This window comes from Colius striatus, chromosome W, assembly GCF_028858725.1.
Source record: "Colius striatus isolate bColStr4 chromosome W, bColStr4.1.hap1, whole genome shotgun sequence".
Classification (NCBI taxonomy): Eukaryota; Metazoa; Chordata; class Aves; order Coliiformes; family Coliidae; genus Colius; species Colius striatus.
In genome coordinates this window covers 19,882,167-19,902,640 of record NC_084789.1, presented here as the reverse complement: position 1 = coordinate 19,902,640, position 20,474 = coordinate 19,882,167, and the positions used below count along the sequence as shown (strand labels likewise).

Sequence of the window (20,474 nt, the reverse complement as noted above, 5' to 3'; positions counted from 1 at the left end):
ACCCAAATACCCCATCCCCACTGTGGGAACATAACAGCAGGTTGGCCAGGAGGACTGTAAACACGCTCAAGTGACCTGCAGCTGGAGTGTCAAAAAGCATAGATATCAATGATGCTAATTGTTGCTTAGCCCTGAGTGCTTGGCAACTAGAACATCCTTGTTTAGATAACTCAGATAACTCATCAGTTTAGATGGACTCAGAGGCACCTGTCAGACATTCTCGAGATTCCTGCCTCGCTGGGGAAGGATCAAAGCACAGTGGAAAATTACACCTGAAAACCTAATCCCTGATTTATAGGAGAAAAGCAGCAGATTCGAGGTCTTTGCTTTTCTGCTCTGTTGCTGGCAAGACCAATCTCTGCGGTGCTGTGTCCTCACTTACATGCCTCTGCCTGGGTGCAGTTTTGGAGAGCCCCTGGATTGTGAGGTAACGAGAATAGATTTGCTCTTGGCATTTTATCTGTGGTTCTGTGGTTGTTCCTGAGTCTTGCCTGTGTCGGCTCACATACCCACCTTCCATGTCCCTCAAGTCCCTGCCCCACCTCTCCGTGTCCCCACAGTGTTCCGTCAGCCCTTGTTCCCCGTCCCGTCGCCCCTGGATCCCCGTCTCGCCAGTGCCGTCGCCTCCAGCCCTGTCCTGGCCCCTCTCGGCCCCTGGGGACGCTGTACCTTTAAGAGCCTCTCCATGTGCTTTTTTACAGCCCCGACACCACTTCCGGATGTTATCGCCCCGCCCCCTTCGCCTTCTTCAATTGGCTGACAGCGCCCCGAACCCCTCCCCACGGCGGACGCGCCTCTTCGCTCACTATTGGCTGGCGGGGAAGGGGCGGGGCCTGGAGTCATGGTTCGTCTCCGCCCGCTCCCGTCGGCCGCTATGGAACAGTTATCTGGGGGATGCGGAGGTGTGGACGGGGGCCTGGCGACGGGGGACGCGGATCCCGGGGGCGGGATGCCCCTCCCCTCGCCGGCTGTTCCTAGGACCTGGAGTCACCCTCCCACACGCCCGTGCTGGTAATGACCTTGGAACTGGGGTGATTCCCCCCCCTCGTGCTGGTTGTACCCCTACAATTGGGGTGACACCTTCCCCCCAGGCTGTCCCCAGGGGCTGCGGTCACCCCCCCCCCCCCCCCACCTCGTGCTGGTAATGACCTTGGATCTGGAGTTGTTGCAGATACACAATTATTTTAGTTAACTTATCATCACAAGAAGAAGTCAAGCACTTGTTAATCACCTAGTAATAGTTCAATCAATTAGCGAAGCACTTGCAAATAACTCAACACCTATTGATTAAGTAAGTATTCATTTGAATCACATAAGGATCACACTGCAAGAGTGACATACCACACCTGATAGGGACCTGTTACCTCAGCCACCTGGTAAATGTATTTGTTAGGTTACCTTGGCTGTTACCTTAGTTGTTACTAAGACAAAGGGACTTTGTCTTTTTTGACCAGTCACTGTGATTTTGGAAATGTTGTGTTTGTTGGGAACCAATCAAGGTGAAGGGCTAAATTGATAGATGGACATTTTATGCATGCTTGTGTTGGCAAATGTGATTCTTTTGTTTGAGATGTATAAAAACCCTGAGAATGGTAACTAACAAGGAAGCACGTATGGAGGAGCCATCCCCTGTGTTTCCCAGCGCTGCATAATAAAGAAGTGCCTGCTTATCTGCATTCCTGTGTAGAGAAGTTTTTCGCGATTGCGGATTCGTCAACAGAGTGACACCCCTCCCCCATGCTGGTTATGCCCCTGGAACTGGGATGACCCCCCGAAGCGGTCTCCAAAGTCTGGAAGTCCTCTTCCTTGCACTTGCTGCACCCCCAGGACAGAGCTCACCCTGAGCTGTCCGTGACCATGAGGCTGGGGCCAGGGTGCCCCCCTTACAGCATCCCCAGGGGCCAGGGTATCCCCCTTCACGCTATCCCACATCTCCCCGTGCCCCCCCTTAACAGTGCCCTCGTCCTCAGGCCTTCGAGGAGCAGCACTTGGCCTCCCACGACCCCATCCAGCAGTTTGGAGTCTGGTTCGGGGAAGCCATGGACTGCCCGGAGGTGCCATGTGCTTGCCTCTTTACCATGGCCGGGGGTCCCCCAGCGGGAGGGGGGGACGGACCTGTCACCGCCTCCGCTTTCCCGCCGCAGGGACAGGAAGCCCTCGGCCCATATGGTGCTGATGAAGAGCTTCGGATAGGATGGTTTCCGCTTCTTCACCAACCACGAGAGCCGTAAGGGGAAGGAGTTGGTGAGGACTGCGGCCACGCCAGGGCTGGGAGGGGAGATCCCTGAGGGGGACGGTGGCTTTGAAGCGGGACTGAGGCTCCCGCACGCCCTTCTGTGCGTGCAGGTGGGTCCCTGGTTTTTAAGGCGCGGGCGCTCTGTTTTTTAAAGCCGGAGCTGTCCTGTACTGCTTCGCTGAGAGCTCTCTCCTGTCCACTCCTCCCTCCACCTCAGGACGCCAACCCCTTCACTTCATTGTCTTTTACTGGGAGCCTTTCAACCGGCAGGTGAGTGGTGGTCCCTTAGGGATGGGGGTTCAGGGGGAGCAGAGGGAGCATGGTTGGGTCCTCGGCATGATGTCAGGCAGTGGATGCTCCCCGCCTTGGGGGGGGGGTCACACTCGGATGAGTCCCAGCCCCTGGGGATGAGATGGGATGAGTGCCCGTGTTTTGGGGAGAAGAGTCAGGGTAGGGGATGGTTCCTTACTCAGGAGCAGCCCCTTCTGTGCCTGTTGGCCAGAGCTGGGCTGATGGTGCCTGGCACAGGTTCGGATTGAGGGCTCAGTGAAGTGGTTGCCAGAGGAGGACTCAGCTGTACTTCCACTCTCGCTCCAAGAGCAGCCAGATTGGGGCTGTGATGAGCCAGCAAAGCACCGTCATTGCGGACAGGGAGGTGAGTGGTCAGCTCTGAGCCCACGGCGGGGGCCGGGAGATGGGAGGCTGCTGCGCCTGCCATCACCCTCAGCACCTGCCCCCTACAGTACTTCCGGAAGAAGGACGTGAAGCTGGAGGAGCACTACTGGGAGACAACAGTGCTGAAGCACTGATGAGTTGGGGGGGGACTGCGGGCAAGGGGCTGTAGCTGGTGGGAGCCCCCCTAAAGCCCCATGTTTCTGTGCCAGGGGGGTTACATCCTGCAACCAGAGGTTGTAGAGTTCTGGCAGGGCCAAAGCAACCGCCTATACGTCTTCCGGTGCCAGCGGGACGGCTCAGCTGCCCTGGGAGAGATGATGCACTGGGGAGAGGGCGTATGGGTCTTCGAGTGCTTGGCCCCATGAGGCTGATGGTGTCTCTGGCCGTGTTGAGAACGTCACCTCTGTCAACTCCCCCGTCCCCTCTGTCCCCCATCATGCCCCAGGAAACAGGCCTGACCTTGCTCATGCCCCAGATGCATGTTGAGCTCCAGTGGTGCTGGGGGGAACTCTGTTTCAGCCCCAGAGACCCTATTCCCCCTTTGCTTCTCCCTGGCATGGGCAGGTCCCAGAGACCTTTTGCTTCTCATCACCAGCCCAAGAGGAGCCACTGTTCCTGGTGCTGCTGGCAGTTAATTAATCATGTTAATGATCATGGAGGGATCAAGAAAGACCTCAGTGAACCCCCTGCCCTCATCCTGCCACTTCTGCCACCACTTGTGTCTTATGTTCGAGCCAGAACTCTGCAACGTGCTCCCTCTGCGCAGTAATTTATTGAATCATGTCACTAGTCTGTGCAAAACCGTATTTAATTGCAGCTTGAACCGTGTTACTGGTGTTGATGATTGCGTGTGTTGCCACAGACGCACCTCATCTCTCCCCAGGGCTGTGGGACCCTGACCCTCAGCCTGCTTGTTTGGGGGTGGCTGGGCTGGCACCGCTCCCTGTCTCCTGCAGCTGCCTCTCCAAGCTTGGAGAAAATAAATCCCGATGGTGCGGAGCTACGCAGTGGATCTAGGTTAATATTTATCCATTGTCATGGTTTGTGAGGAGCCATTTTTGCTTCGTAACAGAGGGAGAGGGCTGCAGCGCAGGCCCAGTGAAGAGTTCTCGGACTTTCCCCTGGCTCTGGGGTTCAGACCCACCTCTGGCCCTGCTGGGCCAATCTGGCACCTCTGCCAGCACTATTTAAGGATGGGAATTTGAAGTGCAGGAGGTGTAAGAGTGGTACAAGATGGAGGCAACCATGTGGACCTCACAGTCAGAGAAGGAGGAAGGAAGGAGGAACGACAGACTGGAGACCCCTCTGCAACACATGACGAGAACACAGCTGTGCCCCTGCAACCCATGGAGGGCAATGGCAGGACTGAGAGGCACCAGCAGCTCCGGGTGACTGTGCCCGGACAGGCAGGAGACTGTGTGAGGAGGCAGCTGCCGGTCTTGGGCCAGTTGGGATTGGGGAGATGTGCTGAACAACACCAAATCCACCAGGATTGCTGAATGGAGGGCATTGCCATGAGCAAGTGCTGCTCTGCTGTATGCAAGCCCCCAATTTATTGTCAAAGTTACATAATACCTGTTTTTGCTTTTGCATCCTGCTGACCTTCAGGCTTTGCCTGTTTTCCACTCTCACGCTGCTGCTTCTCACACTCGCAACCAGGCATTCTATAACATTATCTCATTCACCAGCAATCAGTCTCATACTCTGAAGGTTGGTTTACATTTTTTGCCATTTACCAGTTCTTTATTCCCACATTTCCCCCTTCTTTGTTTTGTAGCTTCATTTTCATGGAGATCATCACAATCAGCCATGATTTGGCCTTTATTTTAGAGAGAATGATGTTATTCAATCATGTCAAAGAGGGTACCCTTAAGAGGCAGCTCTGCTAAAGGGGGGAAAATTTTCAGACACACTCCAAAAGAGAGTATACAGAAATCCTCTCACCCCAAAGAAATGGGGCTGGACTTTTAGAGAATAAAGTCAATGACTGTCCGTCATCTTGTTGTTGAACTTACATCTCTGTAGGGCTAGCAGGAACATCTAGTTTCCCACAGATGTTATCACATCTGTTTCACTGCCCATTAGCTCAGGAATGACAGAATCACAGAATGGTAGAGGTTGGAAGTTCTCATCCTCCCAAGTTACCCTTGGAGAGGATTAAGTCAGGCTGATCTGTAATGGCCTTCGCCACTAGAAAACAGCATGACCTTTTTCCTGGATTCACTGCATTGACAGGGTGGGTACCCCTGGTCTGCTGACAGTCCGGGCAAGCTCAGATGATGTATGCTCACAGAAACATCTGCTCCTGTGTCTATAAGACCTTCAGAAGTTCTGTCCTGAATTTCTGTTTTTCTACCGGGGTTGGCATACCAGTGAAACACGTTGTTAAAAGATCTGAACCTCCTTCAATGTAAAAGGCAGATTAATTAGTTACAGTGGAGGCTGAGTTAAATATTGCCATACTGATCTTGCAGAAATATGTACAGTGTATGTGCTTGTAGCACAGACTATAAAGCACAATGAGCCATCCTGTGATAAAAGAGGAAAAGGGGAGTATAATCTTTCAGTAATACATACACTGGAGCAACCAGCTCCTTCAGCTAATATTAGTTTGGGTTTGGTAACCTGATGTGGGGTAATTGTCCACACACTGGAGAGCTGTGGCTTCACTCTTTCAGATTGGGCTTCACTTTCATGTTGGGTTCACGATATCAGTAATATTGTTCCAATACTGTCTTCTCTAGATCAGACACAGGTGTTTGTCAAAGGTATCTGAAATACAAGAACTCGAGAGTCTGATATCAGCAAAGGATGTAAACTAAGAGAAGTTGAGGTACAGAACCATATGGCATTCTCAGGGTTTACTATATGAATCTTCGCAAAGGTAAAGGCAAACTGGTCTTTGCTTTTCTGAAGCAACTATAGAAAAGACAGGTTTAGCAAGATCTGTCACCACCTTCCAAGGCTGTACATTTTTGCTGATTTTTTATCTTTTCTCTAAGAGTTACTGTGTCCAATAGCCTAACTGCAAGAGGGAGGGGAAGTAACTTTATTCAATTTTGTATAACCTACAGTCATTCTCCAAGTGCCATCTGGTTTTTGGACAGGCCAAATGGGGTTGTTAAAAGCAGTCACAGTTTCCCTAACAATTCTTGATTCTTGAGGTACCTGAATGGTTTGGGAAATTTCCTCTTCTGCTCCTGGAATACAAAATTGATTTACAGTTACCACCTTGGTAGGCACGGGCAGCACAACCGGATCCCACTTTGGGAATCCACACAGGACAGTTAGAGATCGAATGGCAAATGCTGCCTGGGAAGTCCCGAAGAAAAAAAATGACCATTTAAAGTTTCAACCATGTGTCCTGCCAACACATCAGTACTCCAAATACACTCCTTAATTGGAGCAATTAGCACCATAGCAGTAAATGGCATAGCATTTCCTAGTGTTAAGGCAACCTTAGCTTGGAGGGCGGGGTTGAACTTCCCTCCAATCCACATATCTGTGATACAGCTTTTTATTATAAATATCACTGTGCAATACAGTAACTTCAGCTCCAGTGTCCAGGAGAGGGAATATATGTAAAATACTGGCATCTCATAACCTATCGGTGTGTCGTCAGTCAAATTTTCTATGGCTTGCTGAGTACACAGATCTACATACTCAATCCTCCAAATACAATACTGTGCTGGTGTTAACACTGTTTTTATAAGTGCTTGCCAGTCCCACGGGACCAATTGATATCTGCTAGAGATTCCCTCCAATATACCTGCTGTAAACAGGTTCTGAAGCCCCTTCTCATTAATACTTTTCCGCAGCTCTTAAAAAACTGCATACGGCGGGGACTTGTGTTGCGGCTGTTGGGATTTTAAAATCACTGCAAATGCCACAGGGTCCCCATTATTTAATGCTTCCCTAAAACATGCCTCTAAAACAGACCCTTTTCCCTGGACTTCTACCAGGGATGCCTCAGGAGGGGGGGTTCAGGTTGGGGCGGGGTGCAAGGCACATGAAGCTGTAGCTGCTCAGCTTCACTGTGTGGGGAGGGGGCTGAATAATCTGGGGGATCAGATTGTAATTCATCATCTTTACCCTTTGCACCCCAGCTTGTTTCTCTCAGGGGGACACTGGGTGTTACTTCTTTCTCTTGCTGAGATGGGATCTCAAAGGATTCTGTTATCTCTCCTGCCAGAGACTGTAAAGCCCTATAAATCAGTTGCCACATAACACAAGTGAGGTAGAAGCTGCAAGCCCCAGCTCCTTTTTAATTTTAAACTCCTGCCCCATCTTGTACCGTAATGCTAAATGTACGCTCCCTTCTGCCGGGAACCATGTACAATATCTCTGAATACAGTGCAACAACTCATGCAACTGATCATCTGTTACGGAACAGTGAGCAGCCTGCAGTGGCTGCTTTAAAGCTTGCATATACAACTTTTGTTCCTTTGAAAGGCCGGATCCCATGATTTAAGAGAGAGAGAAAGAGAATGGTGGAAAGACCAGAGTTGGCAGTGGTGGGAGGTTGGGGGGTTGGCATGGACAAGCTGCGTGCTGGGGGGCCCAGCTGGGAGCTGCTGTTTGGCAGGTGCTGAGGGCCTGGAGCACTGGCTCTGCTGAGGGCCCTGCGGGAGGGAGGGGGAGAGTTAGGGGGAAAAAGAGACAAGAAAAGAAAAAGAAAAGAAAAAGAAAAGAAAAAGAAAAGAAAAAGAAAAGAAAAAGAAAAGAAAAAGAAAAGAAAAAGAAAAGAAAAAGAAAAGAAAAAGAAAAGAAAAAGAAAAGAAAGCCCCTTCTGAACTTACGTATGCTGATAACTTCCTATAGGCAGGCACTGCTGTCTGTTATTCACCAAGTGCAGAGAAAAAATGTTTTGGTCCAGACGTCATTCCTCTTTGGCATACGAGCACGCTGCTGCCTGTTTCACCTCACACAGGGACCACCTGCCAGTCTCGGGCCAGCCAGGATTGGGGCGACACACTGAAACACATCAAACCCACTCAGATTGCTGAAGGGGGAGCACTGCCATGAGGAAGTGCTGTCATGCTGCATGCAAGCCCCCAATTTATTGTTTTTGTTTTTACATCCTGCTGACCTTCAGGCTTTGCCTGTTTTCCACTCATGCTGCTGCTTCTCACACTCGCAACCAGGCATTCTGTAACATTACTTCATTTGCCCACAATCAGTCTCATACTCTGAAGGTCTGTTTACGTTTTTTTGCCAATTACCAGTTCTTTGTTCCCACACTGCTGCAGCCATATGTCCTTGTCCTCAGTGGCACTGTATGTCCCTGTCCCTGGCACAGTCATGTGTCCCTTCTCATGTAGCAAACTACCTCTGTCCCCAGTGCAGCCTCATGTCCCATCCATGATGCAGCCAGGTGTCCCTGTCACTAATGCAGCTGCATGTTCCATCCCCAATACAGCCCGTGTACAAGTCATGCCCCATCGTCAGTGCAGCCACGTGTCCTCAGTGCAACCCTGTGTCACATCCATGATGCAGTCATGTGTCTCCGTCCTCAGCACAGCCACATGTCCCATCCCCAATGCAGCCACAGGCCCCCAGGGCATCCGTGTGCCCTGTCCCTGGTGCAGCCTAGTGTCCTATCCATGATGCAGCCATATGTCCCCATCCCCAGTACAGCCTATTGCCCACGTCCCCAGTACAGCCCAGTGTCCCCATTGCCGGTGCAGCCACATGTCCCCGGTGCAGCCGCGTGCCCGCCCCCGGTGGCAGTGCCGGGCTCTCCCCACCTCCGAGCCAGGCAGGTTTCCCCACACCGGTGACTGACAGCCGGGCCAGTTGGGTGCAGATAGGCAGAGGAGATTACACGGGACTAATTAAAAGCTGTATTTCAAACTCCACCGAACCGGCAGCTCCGTCGCCACGTCGCAGAGAGGTCGAGTCCCGACAGTAATTCCTGCTCCCGGTGAGAAACGTTCCCTCGGGGCACGCACCGTGGGCAGGGGAAGCCCATCGCGATAGATATCTCTGCCAGACAGGCAGGTGCCCTGCCTTCAGCTTGTCCCCGGAGACCAGGCAGACAGTCCTGTGCCAGCCGTGGTGCTCCCGTGGACACAGCAGTAGCAGTAACTGGGGGCACGGCAACTGGCACGGGACTGCATCCTCACCCCGGTGATGGCACGACTTAAGGATGAGGACAAATGATTCCTCCCCCCCTTTCCCATTTGCTTTTGTAGTTGTAGGAGTGACGGGGGCTGTGCCCTCCTGGTGTGGGCACGGTGGGATTTGGGATCCCGTGCTAGGGGTGGTGGAGGTCCCACTGGTACTAGCTGGGCTCAGAGACCCCAGAGAGACTGGGCTCTGGATGCTCAGCTAAGGGTGGAATAGGGCTGTGACACCCCAATGGGGACAGTGACCACCCCATGGGGCTGTGAGCACTCAGGCCCACTCTGGTGCCCAATCCACTCGGCATCGATCCCACTGTGCCAGCTCCATCAGGCTCGGGGTCCCCTCCCTTGTCTCCCATCAGCACCCCCAGTTGCACCTCACAGAGGGTTCAGCATCAGCCCAGCGTCACCCCCCTGTCTGGGTGTGAGGCCGGGAGCAACATTCCCAAAACCTCAGGGGAGGATTTGGGTGCTTCAGCTCTTCGTCTGACGCCCCGCAGGCACTCCCGGGGCTCCCCTCGGGGCCAGGGCAACCCAGACGGCGCAGCCCCGTGGCAGCCGCTGCAGACTCCCTCCCAGGGCAACACCCCGCCGGGTAACTCGTCGCGAGACAGCTCCGTGGAGCTCAGCACCCACGCGCGTGGGTGAATGCTGCCTAGCGGGTGCACACGCATACAGACGTGCACACACGCAGGGACTTGGGGCAGCGCCGGGGACCCGCAGCCCCCCCGCGCACGTGGGCACACGCGTGGACGTGATGCACACACACACCCTCACCCCGCACACACTCCCAGTGCCGAGCCGGCCCCACTACCCGTCCCCCTAGACATCAATTTATTTTATGGCAGTAGGGGAAATTGCTGTTCCCTCCGTTCCCCGTTTGAAGTGCCGTGCCCCGGGGCTGGGAGGGGCCTCAGCCATCACTCGGCCATCCTGGGGCATAAGGGGGACATCCCTCCTCCTCAGTCCCTCCATCCTCCTGGTCTGCCCCGGACCAGGAGGTGCATCATCTCCTCCTCCATCCCTCTGTCCCTCCATCCCTTCCCCCCCCTATTTCCCCTTGGGGACAGGGGTGTCTCAAACCCCCATGTGCTGTAAGGCTGTCCCCCCTCAGCCCAGCATTACTCTGTGCTCCTTGCCAGCCCTGCTTGCCCGTCCAGGCACAGCAAGGGTCATGTCTCCCCTGGGCAGGGCCAGGCTGTGCCCATCTTTGGGGGCAGTGGTGGCACAAGGGCTGAAGATGTGGAGCGAAGCTGCTGCCTCCTGCCCACCTTGCACTGGGGTCCTGGTGGCAATTTTGGGGAGCATCGACCCCTCCTGCCCCCACCCCAACTCTATGCAGGACTCAGGAGCCCCCAGACACTCCTCAGTGCTCCCCAGCCTGAGTGTCCCAGCCTGAGTGTCCCAGCCCCACATCACAGCCAACTGACTGGAGCAGCCGCTGCCTGAGCAATGGGGAGGGATCACAAGCATTTGCCTCTTGCCTTGTAATTGATGCAAATAGGCTCTGTAATTTCAAGGAACTGCTCAGAGTTTCAGACACTTGGTGGCATGGAGATGCCCTCCCGGAATCCTCCAGCCTAGAGTGCTGAGAGAGCTGGCTGATGTGGTTGCTAAGCCTCTCTCTATCATTTTGGAACAATCATGGAGGACAGGTGAGGTGCCTGAGGACTGGAGAAAGGCCAATGTCACTCCAGCCTTCAAAAAGGGCAGGAAGGACGACCCAGGAAACTACAGGCCCGTCAGCATCACCTCCATCCATGGAAAGGTGATGGAACAACTCATCCTGAATGTTATCACTGAACATATGAAGGATAAGATGGTTATCAGGGGCAGTCAACATGGCTTCACCAAGGGGAGATCCTGTTTGACCAACCTGATGCCTTCTATGTGCATAACTGGACGGCTAGATGAGGGGAGAGCAGAAGATGTCATCTACCTTGGCTTCAAGCACTGTCTCCCATAACATCCTCATCAGAAAGCTCAAGCAATGTGACTTGGATGAGTGGACAGTGAGGTGGATCGAGAGCTGGCTGAATGACAGAGCCCAGAGGGTGGTGATCAATGGCACAGAGTCGAGTTGGAGGCCTGTGGCCAGTGGAGTTCCACAGGGATCGTTTCTGGGGCCAGTCTTGTTCAACATCTTCATCAACCACCTGGATGAGGGGACAGAGAGTACCCTCAGCAAGTTCCCTGATGGCACCAAACTGGGAGGACTGGCTGATTCACCAGAGGCTGTGCTGCCATTCAGCAGGATCTTGACCAGCTTGAGAGTTGGGCAGAGAGGAACCTCATGAGGTTCCACAAGGACAAGTGCAGAGTCCTTCATCTGGGAAGGAACAACCCCCTGCACCAGGACGGGCTGGGGGATTGACCTGCTGGAGAGCAGCTCTGCAGAGAGAGACCTGGGAGTGCTGGTTGATAATAAACAGAATATGAGCCAGCAACGTGCCCTCGTGGCCAAGAAGGCCAATGGCATCCTGGGATGCATCAAGAAGAGTGTGGGCAGCAGGTCAAGGGAGGTTCTTCTCCCTCTCTACTCTGCCCTGGTGAGGCCTTATCTGGAGTCCTGTATCCAGTTCTGGGCTCCTCAGCTCAAGAGGGACAGAGAACTTCTGGAGAGAGGCTAGCGCAGGGCCACCAAGATGATCAGGGGACTGGAACATCTTTCATATGAGGAAAGGCTGCAGGACCTGGGGCTGTTTAGTCTGGAGAAGAGGAGATTGAGGGGTGATCTTATTAACATTTATAAATATCTAAAGGGTGGGTGTCAGTAGGTTGGGACATCCCTCTTTTTTATAGTAGTTAGTAACAGGACAAGGGGTAATGAGATGAAGCTGGAACACAAAAAGTTCCACTTAAATATAAGAAAAAACTATTTCACTGTGAGGGTGACGGAGCAGTGGTACAGGCTGCCCAGAGAGGTTGTGGAAGCTCCTTCCTTGGAGGTCTTCAAGACCCACCTGGACATGTTCCTATGTGACCTGATCTAGGTGAACCTGCTTCTGCAGGGGAGTTGGACTAGATGATCTCTAAAGGTCCCTTCCAACTCCTACCATTCTATGATTCTATGCTTCTATGAATTATTTCCTCCCCATGTGTGATCCCAGCTGGGGCTCCAGCTCTGCTTCAGGAGCCCTGATACTCCCAGACCCCCATCTCCACTGTCCCCACAGCCCTGTGCTACTGCCCCATCCAACCTAAGGCTCGCAACCCCTCACTGCCTCTAGCTTTGTCCCAGCAGCTCCTTCCCTGAGCCAAGGAGCAGTGGTGCACTGGTGGCATGAGCAGGTCAAGAGCTCCCCACGTCCTCATCCCTCTCCCCAGAGGAGGCACACTATGTCCCATGTGCTCCTTCCCTGTAGTCCCTCCATGGCTCAGGGCTGGCAGTGGGAGGGACCACACTGGGAACTAGTGGGAGAGGAGCCATGGCAGCCAGCACCTGGGATCCCCAGCCAGGGACCCATCTCCCTTCCACATCACCAGTCTCACACCACCAGTGCTTTGGCTCTGGAGAGACTGGGAGGAGACCTTGGAGCCAAGCGATGTGGGATGTTCCCCATGTGCACGGCACTCAGTGGAAGGCACATCCTTCCTGGCAGGTGAGGAGGAGCTGGAGACAGGGGGACATCTGGGCTGGCATCCCCGCCATAGGGTCCCTGCTTCCTGTGGCAGCACAGCCAGGATGGGGATTGGGATTGGGCTGGAGATTGGTCTGGCCATGCCTGGAGATGTACATGCAAAGTCTGCAAACTGCTGCCTACCCCAGAGAGCTGCTGGTGGCCGCAATATGGTGTCTGGAAGGCAGCTGGGGAGCCCAGGGCCACCACTCTGGCCTGAGCAGTGCTTGGATGTCCCTGAGCTGGAGCACTCCCCTTCCCCACAGCCATGGGAATGGCCTCTGGCATCTCTCACACAGGCAGAGGAGAGGCAGCAAGACCCTGGCACTGAGGTCCCCCAATATCCTGCCAGTGCCCTACAAAGCAGTTGAGTGCCAGAGCTGTGTTCCCCACCACCTGTGAGCAGCCAAGCCCCACCATCAGCAGCTCACCCCACTGCCTGCACTTCCCCTGCTCATCTTGGGGTTCCCCACCCCATGGTCCCCATCCTGGTGCGTGGCCAAGCCGTGTGGGGCCGTGCTCAGCCCACAGGCAGCTGCATTTCGGTGATGGCGGCGGTGGAGTCATCCCTGGGATGATGAAAACCAGGAGAGTTTTCCCAGGGCGAAGGAGTTCCCTGTGCCCTCCGCCTGGCCGGGCGCTTGGCAGGCACACCAGGGAGATGTGGGCTCCCACGTGCCAGCACGCCACATCAGGGCTGCCGGCCAGGGGCCTGGCTCTACCCAGGCACTAGCACATTTTCCCATGGGCTTTGTAGTGAGGTGGGCTTTCCCCCAGGGCCATGAGGGTCTCTGTGGGGTTGTGGCCACCAGGAGCCAGCCCCGGGCCAGGCTGGGAGATTTTGGCTGTGGAAATTGGGACACGACACCCTGGTGATTAAGTGGCTCCTCTGGCAGCAGTTTGTCGTCTGGCAGTTCCTAAGGCTTCTCCCTCCTGGCAGCCCCCTGGTCTGGCAGCCTCAGCGGTGGGGACATGGGAGCCAGGAAGGCTGGACACCCTGAGTGGAGTGAGAATAGGCTCAGAGGGGACCTCCTGGATCCTTTTGGGCTGCCTCAAATCCATCTGGGTCACCATAAGTCCCGCCACCAGCATCCTTTCCCCTCCTCTGCGTGTCCAGCTCTGGCTCCAAACCTCATCCTCTGTGTCCATCCCCATCACATTTACCCCATGGCACTATCAGAAGCTGCAATAGGGGGGCACAGAGTCCCTCACCTGGGTGGAGGACATCCCTGGGGACAGGAGTAGATGGCCACTTGTGTGCCACCCCCGGGGGGGAGACAAGGCAGGTTGGGCTCAGCAAAGTGCCCGGGGGTCCCGGGGGTGTGTTAGCAGGAGAAGGGCGGCCACGGGCGTGGGAGGGAGGCGGTTGTTTCTTTCTTCTTTAATTGCCCCCCTTGTTTGCGGTGTCTGCTGCGAACTGCTCATCCCCTACCTCTCTCCAGATCCTGGGACCAGGAGCCGTCTCCCGTCGAGCAGCGGGGCCAGGGCTCTACATCACCTGGGCCAAGGAGGGGTGGAGCTGGACCGGTGGGGAGGAGGGAAGAACCGGGAGTCGGGCTGAGATCCAGCCATTCCTGCTCGCCCGGCTCGGTGGGTGCCCGGTCCTTGGGGAACCTCGCGGGTCCCTCGGGAGCCAGCGCCCTTGCCACGCCGATGAGGACGGAGCCGCCAGGAGCTCGCTGCCACTAGACCCGTACGTACCGCCTCGGTGCCGCTCGCCTTCATCTCCGCGACGGCCGGGGCGGCGGGAGGGTGGGCGGCGCGGGGACCTCCGGCGAGGACCCCGGCGGGCTCAGGGTGCCTCGGCCACCTCCCGTCCCGGCGCTGGGATCGCGCTGCCGCCGGCCCCGCCGGCCCGGCCCGGCCCAGCCCAGCCGCGGCAAGTCTTTGCTTGCCGCCCCGGCGCGTCCACCGGCCACTGAGACCCAAGGCTCTCGGCCCCTCCACCTTCCGTGACGCCCTTCTGTCGTGTGGCCCCCCTGACCCCCGCCAATTTCCAGCACGAAACCCCCTCCTGTGGGGCTGAGCCCCCGTCGGTGCCGAGCCTGGGTGCGAGGCGGGGATTGCGCCGCAACCGCGGCTGTGTCCCCCACCCCCTCTCCGCCCCCGCCCCAACAAAGCCCCGGGGAGTTTCGTTCCGGCCCCGGGGAGCGTTGCTGTGGGCCGGGAGGTGGGGCGAGTGAGGCGAGACGGCGGCATCGCCCCAACCCCAGGGCATCTCCCCCAAACCCGCAGCATCACTCCAAATCCACGTCCTCGGCCCTCACCGTCGTTCCCCCAGCCACCCGTCGGGTCTCCCTGATCCTGGCTAGGCCGGAGCCAGGGCTGCGGGCAGCGCTGCCCGCCCGGTCCGGCCGCGAGTGAGGCACCGGCCGGGGCTGGGAGATGGGCAGAGCCGCCTCGGCCCAGCCGGGACCGTGACTCATGGGGATGCATCACTCGCCACTGCCTCAGTTTCCCTGCGGTGAAATGGCCAGCGCGTCGTCGAGCCCCACTAAGGAGGGGGACGCTGGGGGCCCTTGGGGATTTTCGTCGTCATTCTCGAACGGAAAAAACGCTCCCAGGAGACTCCACGCTTGGCTGGGGTAGCCGTCAGGGCAGGGGCCCGGAGAAGGGGGTCCGTCCCAGTTCCTCCGGCCCATTCCCTGACTTCGGGGCTGGGAAGGGTGTAGCCGCGGTGGAGGGAGTGCGACCGGCTGTGCGTCTTGGTGTCCGTGGTGGGGGGCGGGGAAGCTCAGTCCCAGTGGGACCGCTGAGCCGAGGGGGACGTTTAGGAGTGGAATGCGCTGTGAGAGCAGAGACTGTCGCTGCTTGGAGCTCACCATGGCCATGCCGGGTCTGCCCGGGACCCCATGGAAAATCCTTTCTCCTCCCGTTGGGATTAGGGGGTTAGGGGACGTTCCTGTCAGGTTCCCTCCGTCCCCAGAGGCGGGGGCCCTGTGCAGTGCCAACAGCTCCCATCTGGGCCGGTGGCTTAGGGCAGGAGCAGAGATGAGGCGGTGATTTCCCAGCCTGGCTGGGACACAGGAGAGCCGGGGTGTCCTCACGGGTGCCGTGTCTCCCCACGTCGGGGCACAGTCTTGGGGACTCCCCTCCCATCCCCTTGGGGACCCACGGTCAGGGAGATGATGAGGCAGATGCTGTCGGTTTCCTCAGATTTTTTTAATTAGGCACCAACACCTTTGGGCTCCAGACGTGACCTACCAGCACCAGGTCTGGCACGGGGTACACAGGGGCAGAAGGTGGGTGCTAAGGGATGCCTTCCCTGCCTGATGCCACTGTCCCGGTGTCACACCGAGCTGAGGAGCAGAGAAACTCCCTTGGCGGGGTAGGGGTGTCCCCCAAATCGCGCGTGGCGGGGGGGTGGGTGCTGGGGACGCTGCCACCCGTGACACGGTGGCACCATACCGGTGCGGGACGGGAATTGGTATTTGGGCTGTCGCCAGTGCCAAACCTTTCCCCGTGCCAGCGTTCGCAGGGGCAGGGGGATTAGGAGTTGTTGCCCTCCTCACAGCTCTTCTCCTCCCTCCTCCTCGCCCCTCAGCCCTGCAGGTCTGTCTGCGCCTCCGCCCCGCGCCCGGCAATGCTGACAGCGATCTGCGGCTCCCTGGGGACGCAGCCCTCCGACGCGCCCCGCGCCTCCCCGACCCACCTTGACCTGCAGCCGCTGCAGCCCTTCCAGCCCCACGGCAGCACCGCTGCGGGAGCCACCGACTTCTCCCCGCTGCCGCCCCCGGAGCTGCCGCTGGCGGGACCCGATGCCTCTGCCTTCGCCGCTCCCGGCACCTACGATCCTCATGGCCCCTCTCGGTTAGAGCTGCCCGCCGACGGCTCCGGCGCCTACGCCAAGCTGCTGCCGGCCGCCCCGGACATGGCGCATCCCTACGAGCCCTGGTTTCGGCCTCCCCATCCCGGCCCCCCCGATGAGGAAGGGGGTGTCAACTGGTGGGACCTCCACGCCGGAGCCAGCTGGGGGCAAGGTGGGGGGTTGCAGGCACCCGGGCACCCCGGGCTGCCGCCGGCCCTGGGGGGGTACGGCGGGGGGGAGCACCAACTCTGCGCCCCCCCTGCCCACCTGCTGCCCCCCCCCGCCCAGAACCTCCTGGGACCGGAGGGAGTGAAGGTGCTGGAGGGACTCCCCGAGCCGCGGGGGCCGGAGGCGGAGGGCGGCGGGCGGCCGAAAGGTGCTCGTCGCGCCGTGCCGCGGGGCGGGGGGCAGGTGGCGTGCCGCTGCCCCAACTGCCAGGAGGCGGGAAGGGGAGGTCCCTGCCCCGAGGGGGTGAAACGCAAGCACCTACACAACTGCCACATCCCCGGCTGCGGGAAGGCGTACGCCAAGACCTCCCACCTGAAAGCCCATCTGCGCTGGCACAGCGGCGATCGACCCTTCGTCTGCAACTGGCTTTTCTGCGGGAAACGCTTCACCCGCTCCGACGAGCTGCAGCGGCACCTCCAGACCCACACCGACGCCAAGAAATTCGCCTGCCCCATCTGTGGCCGTGTCTTCATGCGCAGCGACCACCTGGGCAAGCACATGAAGACGCACGAGGGGGACAAGGACGGGGGCGAACCCGAGGCCAAGGGCGCCGAGGACCCGTTGGCCAGCAAGGGAGGCAAGAGGGAGTCTAACGCAGCCCCCACAAACTGAGCCGCTGTAGCCCTGGGGGAGACACGGATGGAGGTGGGGAGGACCTCGGCGGGGGGGGCACACTTCGGGGCGGGTCTCCGAAGGGCGTTGGGACGTGGGAGGTTGCGCAGGGCTGGCACCTTGTGCCTCAAGTGGTGGCGAAGGGCGGGGGGACATGACCCTTTCCCCTGATGCGTTGGTGGCGGCTGGTGAGCGCTGGAGCTGCCCCAGAGCGGTTTCACTTGTCCCCCTACAGCTCTCCTGCCCCGGTTCCCCGCTCCCTCGTCCTCCCTTGGCTTCCCAAATCTTTTTTTTCCCGGAGGCTGCTGGCAGGCGACGGGGCTGTTTGGGAGGAACATCAACAGGAGCTGAAGAAGCAGGCGCTGCCCAGGCACGTCCATCCCAAAGGGGAGGAAGGAGAAGGAGAAAGGGAGAGAGGAGAAACCCGGGAGCCTTTGCTAGGGGAGGGTGGCTGCAGCTCCCTAGCCCCTTCCCCATGTTTCCCCCGCAACTTTTGGTGTCCCAGGCTTGCTTTCCCCCCCGCCCCAGTGTCAACCTCACTCCCTGTTTTGGCATCCACAGAGAGGGTCAGGAGTGCCCATGGCCCCTTGCCCTGCCCGAGGATGCTGGGCTGGCGGGGTTCCCATATCCCTGAAACCCCGCTTTGGATGGGGACTTGGAGGTGGCAACCTCTTTTTTAGGCCAAATGGAGGTTAAAATGGGGAAAAAAAAAAAAAAAAAAGTCCTGCTTGAATGTGAGCCGGAGGGGAGGGGCGGCGGGGGGCTCAGCGGGTGCATGGTGCGGCAGCGGGCGGTTGCCCAAGCGCATACTTGCAGCTTTCCCACACCCACCGCTGTGGCCCGGGGAGGGAAGCGCAAAGGGCGGCTGCGGGCCCGGGAGAGCTGGGGCTGCCGCATTCCTCCGGCCTGGCACGGCCGCGCTGCCCACCGCCCTGCGACTCCCGCCTCCCCCCACAGCGCCCTGTGGCTGTCCTACCCACCCCCCCAGAAACACACATCAGAGGACCCCCCGGATCCCTCCCCCCTCCAGGCATGCTGTCTGTCCCCTGGGGACTCCACTGGAGACTGCAGCCACCCCTCTGTGTGTGCTACAGGGACTCCCTATCCCCAGGGTTCCCCCCACCGTCCCCCCATGCATGCTGTCTGTCCCCCTGGAACCATTCCTCCCCTGGATCCCATATCTCCAGGGAATCTCTGCCTGTCCCTCTGCAGGCTGTCTGTCCCTTCCCAGGTCCCTGTATCTCCCAGGGGCACTTTGGGACATCTCCCACCAGGGACCCTGTATCTTTCCTGTCCTGGCATTGTCCTCCTTTCCCAGGGAACTCCATAGCTGCCCTTCACCCTTGGCTGATGGTCCACAAAACTTGTGTTTTTTGACCTTTTGGGTCTTATTCTCCCCCCGATTTTGGCAGAACTCCTTGGAGATGGAAGGAGACACTGAGCCTGGGACCTGGGAGAGGTGCTAGGGGACAGCGCTGGGATTGAGTGGGATGGGGTTCACCGGCTACTCAGAGCACTTGAGGCTCCCCTGGCTCTGCCCCACAGCCAGCTGTTCACACTGTTGGGAATCCGAGGAGGGGTGAACCTGGAGGGGGGGAGGGGGGACGATCTCCCAGAATGGTTTCATCCTGAGGGGGCTGTGTCTGGGACTGCGGGGGCTGCCCAGGCTCAGAGCACCCCGGAATCTGGGGGAAAAGGGGTGGAGGTGAAGTCAAGTGGGGTCCATGCCCAGAGGGCACCCCAAATAATTCATGTGTTATTGATTTATTATTAATTATTATTGTTACTTAATTATTATTATTTTATTAAGGTGAACCCAGGCTTTGCCACTCGGGCAGAGTGGGACGTCTCGGGCTGAAGCTGTGGCCTTACGGATGGGAGGGGTAGGACCCTTCGCAGGGTCCCATCCCCCCGTCCTCGTCCCCATCCCTGTCCCCATCGGTGTGCAAGGGGCCGATGGCAGCCCCACCATGCCATAGGGCCAGGGATGAGCCGTGGAGCTGGAGAAGCCCAGCACGAGGTGAAGTCTCACTTTGGGGGTCCGTGGGGACACGTCCTCAGCCCCGGCATGGCCACTACTGCCCGTCCACAGGACTCAAGTGACCTGGTCTGCCTGTAGCTCTTGAAGGACATCCCCGACTCCAGCATTTGCCTTTTCCAGCGCAAAACTCCCCCTCGGTGCCCTCAGCCAGAATTTCATCTCCTGAGGGGAACCCGCGGGGGCTCAACACCTTCCCCAGGGTGCCACGGTGTTGTGCTGGTGGCTCATTGGGTTTTGGTAGCCGAGTCCAGTGCTGGCCGTTGGGATTCGCCACGCTGCAGCTGCTGGGGAAGGTTGGGAGGCGGGGTGCTGGGGGCATCCCAAAGGTGGGCTGGGGAGGGAAATACTGAGCAGGGGAGGCCCATGGCCATGCTGGAGCTCAGCCCTCCTGTCTGGCTCAGAGCTGAGGGGCTGTAAGGAGGGGCTCCAGGTGTGCCCTGCCCCCGCACCACCCCCCACAGGGCCCTGCCTGCCGCGATGGGACAATGAAGGCTGTAAAACCGGGTGGGGAGGGACACGAAGGCCGGATCCCACCCGCCAAAACCAGTCCAACCTGCTGCTGTGTGGGGATCCCGGCCCTGTGCCCCGAACTGCCCCCGAGCCTCCTCCCCAGGGCAGAGAGGAACCGACCCAGCTGGGGGCTCCGAGTGGCCCGCAGCGAACCCCAGCCCCGGTCAGGGGGCGGCTATGGGGTGGGCAAAGGGAGGCGGAGGGATCCCCGGGAGCGGGGTGGCCCGAGGTTGTGCTGCAGCCAGGGGCGAGGGGAAGGTGTGTGCTGTGAAGAGGCTGCGGGGCTGTGGGTTTGGGTTTTGTACTGGAATAAACGCTGCATGTTTTCCACCCCCCGGCTCTCCGGCTCTGTTTCTGACAAGGAGTTCCCCCGTGTGCGGCACCCTGGGCCTCCACCCTGGCCTCGGGTCTCCAGGGCTGCTCAGGATGGGGATGCAGGAGAGGTGCTGGGTGAGCCGGATGAGGACCAGCTGAGCCCCATCACCCCCCTCAAGAAGGACCGCGTACTGCATCCCTCTGGCCCAGCCTCCCGCGCCGGGCGGGCGCCCAGGGCCCCAGCCGCGGGCAGGGTGCTTGCTGCCCGGCAGGTCTGCCTGCATACCGCGGGGCGGGCGTGCCC

The 20,474-nt window shown here is 58.2% G+C and overlaps 1 protein-coding gene and 1 pseudogene across 1 annotated transcript; both read left to right on the top strand.

The window, feature by feature from the left end:
* Nucleotides 1-719: 719 nt before the first annotated feature.
* On the top strand, nucleotides 720-3,276 carry LOC133628635 (pyridoxine-5'-phosphate oxidase-like; annotated as a pseudogene).
* An 11,058-nt stretch (nucleotides 3,277-14,334) lies between these two features.
* On the top strand, nucleotides 14,335-17,323 carry LOC133628392 (transcription factor Sp6-like). The gene is made up of 2 exons (XM_062016531.1): nucleotides 14,335-14,349; nucleotides 16,201-17,323. Exon 2 carries the CDS (start codon nucleotides 16,240-16,242, stop codon nucleotides 17,302-17,304), a length of 1,065 nt encoding a protein of 354 aa, XP_061872515.1. The 5' UTR covers nucleotides 14,335-14,349; nucleotides 16,201-16,239; the 3' UTR covers nucleotides 17,305-17,323.
* The last annotated feature ends 3,151 nt before the right edge of the window (nucleotides 17,324-20,474 follow it).